Below are 8,478 nucleotides of genomic sequence, written 5' to 3'. Positions count from 1 at the left end.
TGGACCACCGGGGAAGTCCCTAGATAACATACTGATAAAGCCAGAATCATGATTCCTTAGTAAGTCCAAGAGAAAGCTGGCTGTGGATGTCAAGTTCCTAAGTAGTCTGTCTTATCGAGGTGGGACTTCTGCGGTAAAAAGGCAGAAAGTAGTTGAAGTACCCATGTTGAGGTGATGGGGATCCTGGTGAGAGTCTTCCTTGACTATGCATTAACAAGAGCCTGAATGTACAGGGGAAATGTATGTATCAGCTTATATTGATAGTAGAAGTGTGAAGATCATATGGCACCAATGTGAGAGACAAGAACCCAAATCTGGCCCTGGAAAACTGCAGTACCTTTCCCCTCCAGGACCATTAAATATGAAATCAACTTGAAGAGACTCTAAGCCCTATACCCGAGTCCAGGCATTTTAGATCAGTGCTGCCCAACAGGAATATAATGCCATATTTTAAATATTAAAATGAAACAGCAAAAGCTAATTTTAATATTTCATTTCAATCAATATTTGAATTTCATTCAAATATTTTAAAAACTTCAAAATAGAGTCAATATAAAAAGCATTGAGATAGATACTACATTTTTTAAAAACTAAGTCTTCAAGTACTTTATTCTTACAGCACATCTCAAATTCGGACTAGCCCCATTTCAGGTGCTCAGTGGCCACTCTGGGCAACTGCTATTGTATTGTATAGCACAGTTTTGCAAAATCATCAGGGGCTGTTAGAGGTAAAAGGTAAGGGATTACTTTGATCATTGGAGACGTTAGAGGGATGCCTGCTCCTGGCCACGTGGCAAGCACTGTGTACCTGCAGAAAGCAGTCTTCCGCTTCCAGTAGGACAAATATCTGGGTGGGGTCCAGGCTGGGGAAACCTGTTGTCACTGTCCCTCAGACACATTTTTCAACAGCTCTCAAAACAGCTGTTCTGATTTCTATGTGCCTGCCTCCTTTGTTCTGAGTTCGATCAGAACTCAAGTGGGGAAAAGATGTTACTTGATGAACCTCTAACAACCCAATGAGGATATGGAGGGGGAAGCATCCAAGGTTGCTAGTTAGGGAAAGTTAAAAGATACTTCATGTGATCATGTATTTTATCTCTTTCTGAGCAGGATATTAGAATCCATTTATTATGATTCTGGAGGGAGGAGGAAGCTCTATTAGAATGGCAAAGCATGAATGGGTGCTGGCAATGGACACTCCAAAACTGTAAATATAAAACAGTGAGGGGGCTTCCCTGGTGGCGCAGTGGTTGAGAGTCCGCCTGCCGATGCAGGGGACCCGGGTTCGTGCCCCGGTACGGGAAGATCCCACATGCCGCCGAGCGGCTGGGCCCGTGAGCCATAGCCGCTGAGCCTGCGCGTCCGGAGCCTGTGCTCCGCAACGGGAGAGGCCACAACACTGAGACGCCTGCGTACTGCAAAAAAAAAAAAAAAAAAAGAATCACTTTGCTCTCATCCCCCTGGCAAGAGGTAGGGATGATAAGGAATGTCATTTTTACTCCAGGCAGCCTTAAGCCTAGCTAAAAGTTGGGGATTCTATTACAGAAAGGAGAAACAGACGTTGTGGCTTATACCCAAGCAGGGACAGTTAGGTACTTTGATTTTCTTTCTTGGGAACTTGAACTGGATAGAAAATTGGCCACTTTATTGTGGGAAGGAAGGTGAGAACATGCACCAGCCTGAAGATAACCCCACTCCCAGCTGACGTTTCCTAGAGCTCCTTGGGAGTTTGAAAGACTTTCATGTTCCAGGCACCTTAAGGTCAGCGGTATCAACTATTAACTAATAGCTTCTTGGGGACCGGACTGAGGTGCTTTCCGGGACTGAGATTCTGCTTTTCAATATTTCGAGGTGCTGCATGGAATAAACATCCCTGGTTACTTGAGGTAATCTCTGCCCCCCGATAGTGGGTCGTGGAGGCGCAGTACAGGGGAAGCGACGTGGTGGGGTGAACATCCTTGGAACGCGGGCGCCTTCCCTCCGAGGGAGCAGAGCAGCCAGGGAGGAATCCTGGGTGGGTAGCGGGGCGCCGCTCTCTGCCAGTTAGTTGGCTGGGAGTGAATTTCCCTCTCGAGGCGGGGTTTGGCGCGGCCGAACACGTCCTCCGGGGTTGGAGCCCAGAGTGCACACTGAGGAAGGGGCGGCCCCTGGATCGTCCAGGAAAGAGCTCTCCGAGAGGCCGAGCGCTCCTAATCTCCCGGAACGGCCGCGCGCCATCGCAGAGATGCAGGGCCGGGGGCAAAGGCGGCCCCGCGGGGTCCTCTGGGAAGCGTCCTCCGGTGACGCGCCGCCGCGCCCTGCGGAGGATTCTGGGAGTTGTAGTTCATTAGCGAGTTCGGGCTGGCGCGACTCGGCACGGCCGGCTCCTAGATACCTTTGTCGCGAGCCGGTCCTCCACAACGTTGTTCGCGAGGTCGCGCTTGGGCTCCAAGAGGGCTGAGCGCGTGTCCTTCGGAGTCTGAGTGGCCGGAAGGAGGGCGGTGGAGGGCCTCCGGGTGGAGGACACCGGGCTCCCCAGCTATACGGTCGCGCGCGTGTTCCCGGGCCTCGGGGTGGACTAGAGCTGTGGACCCCCGGCCCCTAGTGCGTTCGTCGCGCCATTTTCCCACGGTCGTCACTTGCGCCGGCGGGGAGGAAGTCACCATGGAGCCTAAGGGCAGAGGTGAGAATTTCAGAAGGATGCCGCCTGCTGGAGAGAAAAAAGGAGAAAGGCTGCCCTCTGGCTGGGGCAAGCTCTGGAAGGACAAGCATCACATCTTCTCTGGGAGGGAGCCCATTCCTACCAGCTGGTCTCATGTTGGGGTTTAAGGGGAGCCCGCTACCTACATTGCCCTGCTGGTCTTTAGGATGATGTATACCTCCTTTACCACCCCCCGCCAAATCACCATATCTGACAATTTGGCTTTTGATAATGACTTTCTTTTGTTCTCACAGGAACCTCGTAAGGCGGTTATGGAGGAAGGAGACTATCAAATAGACCCATTTGGCAGATGGGGAAAGTGAGGATTCGAGAAGTCACAGGATTTATTTAGAGTACTTGGATTTTTTTCCCCAAAGGCCCATTGCTTTTCTGAGAAAGCCAGTTTTGTATCTGAAAAGCCAATGTTCGAAAAGAATTTATCTAGTCTTTCATCCTGTGAGCCTGGAATAGAACAGGAGTGACTCATTGAGACACGGATTGACACACCGAGACTTTGAGATTATTTTGACGACACTCAGCAGATGAGAAATGGAAATATGTATTTAAGTGTCCAGGATCTCCTAGCAGAGTTCTACTGGAGTTTAAGGGCAGAGGAGCATAGGAGGAACCTGAGGCAGCCATGGTCATGACTGTCTTGTATAAGAGATGTTGTGGGATTGTCCCTTGGTTCCCTGTGTTGACTCTTCTCAGGTGACAAGTAGTTGTGTGTGGCAGTTTCTGTGAGTGTACTGCAAGCAAGAGTAATCACTGGGGCTCCTATTTCCACTTCTAGGGTCACTTTCTGAGAATTCAGACCTTCCCCATGCTGGAAACCCAAAAGAAAATGGCCTGACCTCTGTGCTGCTGACCCCTGCATACCAGGTGGGTTTAAATTTCTTCTTTTTTTTTCTGTTCTCAGAACATGAATATGGTTTCTAGCATTGTTATGGACTTGCTCAGCCGTGGTTCCCAGACCACTGGCTTCATCCTAATAAAATAATGAGCAGTGAACCTGATAGTAAATGCTCCTCACATGGACAGAACTTTCCCTCTGGCATCACTTCTCTATCCACTTAGTGCTAGATGCACACTTACAAGCTCTTCAGTGCTGTGATTGGCCTCCTGGCGAGATGCAAAGGAATAAAAGCCAGTTGCCTTGCCTTGTGAAGTTTACTGAGGAAATAAGATATAGATAAGTAAAATAGTTAAACGGCAAGAAGAAATATATATATATATATATATATAAAAATAGAGAAATTACTAGTACAGACAAGTCATAAAAGACCTTAGAAGAGGTTTTCCATCCCCTAGAGTATTTGGGGGTAAAATGCTGGGATAAAAGCTGCATTTTGGAAGACAAGAGAGAGTAGGTAGTTGGAAAACAGAATATAGGAATATTCCAAGAGAGAGAACAGCTTTGACAAAAGTCTCCAAGTGATGAGAGAGTCAGAGGTCTTCAGGGAGAATGTGTGTCACTGTGGAGTGAGCTGGAGTGTGATGAGGGAAGTGTAGGCGTGTTGTAGCCAGACCACAGGAAAAATCCACACAGGATCTTATTCCAAAGGCAGATGAGGCCCCGTGAAAGTTTTTAGAGGCCCAGCAAGATGAAACATGCCGTGAATGATTGGAGAGAGAAGATTAGTCAAGATACTTCTGTAGGATCTGGTCTAGGATACTGGGAGAGTGGCAGACCCGTGGTAAAGGCATTGGGACCACCTGTCAAGCTCAGACCTGCCTCACAGCATCCAGGTGCTGACAGTGCATGCAAAACGCTAGGAAGAAACACCAGTACTGCTTCTGATCTGAATTGGTAGATCTCTTTCAGAGGGAAGAGGAGAGAGAGTCAGTAGCATCTGCTGGATGGTAGATGTGGTCTACCTGTGCCCTCAAGCACAGTGTGATTGGTCTACCTGTGCCCTCAAGCCCCCCACATACTCACACTGAGCAGCAGCTCCTTAAATGAGTTTGATTGCTGAGGTTTTCTCAGAACTAAAGTCTGAAAGGAACTGCTAGGTAGTCTGTTACTGCTGCGTTGTTTGTAAAGAAAAGAGACTGTACAAATTACATGGCTTGTGTTGAGCACTCCTGAGGCATGTGGCCTAAGGGACCGTAACTTAAATAAAAATGGAAGTTATTTCATTGTTCAAGTATTAGAAGAAGATTTAAATTATTTTGAGCAAGGGATTTTCAAAGTAAGTTCTCTTAACTTTGTGTCATTATGTGAATTATTTTACCAGTTCTTTTGGAGGATATGTACACATATATACGTGTGTGTGTATACATATAACATGTATATATGTATATACATATATATTCAGGGGCTATGGCAAAAGCGGTGTTTCAAAGAAAGCCATGACTGGTTCATTTGCTAGCATCCCAGGGACTGGTCTGTTTCAATGTGACTCCATTACATTGAAGTTGTATAGAAAAAAATTTTAATAGAGTTAGAAAAATTATTAGACATTTGTTTTATCAGCAGTAAACAGATTCAGCTCTAGATTCAAAGGAGCATTACCCACCCTGCGCACTCTCCCTACATTTTAGTAGACGGTCTAAACTTTGTGCCTGTCATCTAGGTCAAGGTAAGGTAAAGTAAACACTCCTGTAATGTTTTCAATGTTTGATACACTTCTGTTCCCCTCCCACCTGTGTTCCCAGGCACACTTTTATAGAACACCCCATTTAAACTTAATTCTTGTTTCTATTAATTCTTGTTCAAGTGTTTCACCTTCTTTTAATTCTTTGACAAATATTCACCGTGTTCCTGCTCTGTGCCAAAGACTAGGGCTGCTTCACTGGGAAAAATTAAACCTGGCCTCTACTCTCTTCGAGGTTAGCTTCTAATGGGACAGACAGACGTTAATCACAAAGTCCCCTTGCTGTGTGCATAGCCCAAGAGGAGGGAAGGAACATGGTGCTACCACCCAGAGAATCAGGGAAGGCTTCCCTGAGGAGGTAACCCCTGAGCTGAGATCCGAAGTGTGAGTAGGATTAAAATAGCTGAAAGGATGGGGAAAGGGGGGAACATTCAGGGACAGAAAGCAGTGTCTGTAAAGGGGCAGAAGGGAGGGAGTATGACGTACATTTCAGGCAGCCAAAGGGCAGCCAGCAGCTGGAGCACAGAGCATGCAGGAGAAGCAGTGTATGATGGGGTAGAGAGGAGATGGTGGAGGTGGGGGGAGAGTGGTCAGACTGACTGGGGAGAAATGGCAAGAACACTTTCGGAACTCTGATAATTTGGGCTTGAAATCTGGTTTGTTTGTTTTTGCGGTACGCGGGCCTCTCACTGCTGTGGCCTCTCCCACTGAGGAGCACAGGCTCTGGACACGCAGGTTCAGCGGCCATGGCTCACGGGCCCAGCTGCTCCGCGGCATGTGGGATCTTCCCAGACCGGGCCACGAACCCGTGTCCCCTGCATCGGCAGGCGGACTCTCAACCACTGCGCCACCCAGGAAGCCCTTGAAATACTGTTTTACAAATCTATATACTGTGACATGTGTAGCAAACACCTTAATTTTTAGAAAATATATTGGACTGATTTTATTCTCAAAGGAAAACGAGAGAGAAAAATAATTCATATTTCTTGAATCTTTTGTATTTTAAAAACATACCATAAAGAAAATACTTAATTCATAATTATATTTTCTCCACTTTCCCGTATCTAAATAGTAAGAATTTCTGTAGTTCTATAATTTAACTTTTCACCACGTAAACTAGTAACTTGGTACCTTCAGATTTTACCCTGCAGGTGTTCTTTCCCACTTGCAGGTTACATGCGATTCTGATGCGTGGAGGTAAGGAGCGAGTCTGTGACTCCAGATACACCAGAGAATCTTAGTATTGGAAGGGATGGTAGAGGTCGTTTTGTCTAACCTTCCTGTCCTTCCTGTCTTTCTCCTCTTATGCCGTCTGTTTGAGTCCTTCCCAGAGGCTTCTGGAAGGATGTCCCTTGGTGAGCACTTGATGTGTTCGGTTTTTCAGGAGTCGATGATCAGGGATATGGCTGAGGCTCTCACCCAGTGGGGGCAGCTGAACACTCCTCAAGGAGATGTGCCTGAGAAGCATAGGAATCTGGTCTTGCTGGGTAAGCATCACCCCGGCCCCCACCCAGTGTGGGAATTTACCCAGTGTGGTACCTTTGCTTCCTCAGTTCCTAGGAGCTCTGACGTTCTTAGATTCAAAGATTCTTAATCCCTGTGTAAAGTCTGATGCAGGCAATGTCTTCTTTTTGTTTCTGAATATAAGTTTAAACCTTCTGGAGTCAGAAGTGGACACCTTTATATCGTAATTGCGTAGGCGGTAGCGTCCTTCTTCCCTACTCCCTGACCAAGGATGTTGAGACAAAGTTCTAATAAAAACACCTCTTAAGAGATGGGTGCTTATTCTTTTAATAGGGAGAGGTAAAAACAAGTGATTCAATTATTCTGAACTCAAATAGACCCCATATCAATCTTCCTACCTTCTTCTGAGCGCTGTTGAGGGAGAAATCCAGAACCGACCTTCCTCTCTCTTATACTGACTGTCTTTTCTAACGACCAAGGAGCTAACACTGAGCTCTTTACCAGACTCCTTTTTCTTTCCCCACAAACAGGGCTTCCAATTTCCAAGCCTGATGTAATCTCTCAGTTAGAGTGTGGGGAGGAGCTGGAGAGAGAAGTCTCAAAAGCAACTAGTCCAGGTGAGTGATTTTTGGAAACAGTGAACGTAAAACCCAGATGGTCAGTGGGAAAAGCATCTTTGCAATGCTTGTGGAGGAGCCGTTCCAGATTTCGCTAGACCCATGGAAAGCTTGAAGTGAACTGCCTTTCTCCTGGGCCATACTCCAGCTCTGTGTATGCTGACCTGTTATAGAGTCATAATTTTATTTTTTAGAAAGTCAGTACTTTCCACCCTTTCAAACCAATTCTTTTTCCCAAATAAGGTGAAATAATGTTTGTTAATAATTTGTTTGGGTGCAAGGCTCTAAACCAGGTTTTTTATTTTATTTATTTATTTATATACATATTTTTTGCGTTACGCGGGCCTCTCACTGTTGTAGCCTCTCCCGTTGTGGAGCACAGGCTCCGGATGTGCAGGCTCAGTGGCCATGGCTCACAGGTCCAGCCGCTCTGCGACATGTGGGATCCTCCCGGACTGGGGCACGAACCCGTGTACCCTACATCAGCAGGCGGACTCCCAACCGCTGCGCGACCAGGGAAGCCCCAGGTTTTTTCATATATGTTATTTTATCTCTGCAGGATAACGTGACTTTTTGTCTCAGAACAATGACTATAAATTGATCTCTGAGTCGTCCCTTGCCTTCTTCTCTAAGTGGAGGTAGCATAGCATAGTGGTTAAGAGTGCAGACTTTGGAACCACTCTTCCTGGGTTCAAAGCCAATCTGAACTACTTACTAGCTCTGTGAGCTTTAACAGATTGATTATTCTTTCTGTGACTCAAATTCCCCAACTGTAAAATGTGGGTAATGATAGCACTTAACTCATAGGGTTGTTGTGAGAATCAAATGAAATAATCCAAGGGAATGCTTAGAACAGTACATGGCTATGTGCTAAGCAAATGATAGCTAATGATTAAGTCCTGCTAACTTTTCTTTTGAAAGATGTCATGGATTTGAGCCTATCACTTTTGTCAAACTGGGTACTGCAATAGACTACCAGCTAATTATACTTTCTTTAGCTTTTAATTATACTTTCTTATCCTTGTCTAATTAGGCAGCATAATACTGCCAGATTTCCCACAGTGAGTTGTTTACTCTGCCAGTTCTCTATTCCTCTACCTGCCTTCAAGACCTACCTGCC

At 46.1% G+C, this 8,478-nt stretch overlaps 1 protein-coding gene across 1 annotated transcript; it reads left to right on the top strand.

The window, feature by feature from the left end:
• Positions 1-2,371: 2,371 nt before the first annotated feature.
• ZNF892 (zinc finger protein 892) lies at positions 2,372-7,366 on the top strand. Its single transcript, XM_060170010.1, has 4 exons — positions 2,372-2,662; positions 3,474-3,562; positions 6,662-6,764; positions 7,272-7,366. The coding sequence occupies exons 1-4, from the start codon at positions 2,644-2,646 to the stop codon at positions 7,364-7,366; spliced, it is 306 nt and encodes a 101-aa protein (XP_060025993.1). The 5' UTR covers positions 2,372-2,643.
• Positions 7,367-8,478: the final 1,112 nt, after the last annotated feature.

The sequence above is a fragment of the Lagenorhynchus albirostris genome, chromosome 13 (genome assembly GCF_949774975.1).
Source record: "Lagenorhynchus albirostris chromosome 13, mLagAlb1.1, whole genome shotgun sequence".
NCBI classification, from domain to species: Eukaryota; Metazoa; Chordata; class Mammalia; order Artiodactyla; family Delphinidae; genus Lagenorhynchus; species Lagenorhynchus albirostris.
This window is presented reverse-complemented; position numbering and strand designations above follow the sequence as displayed.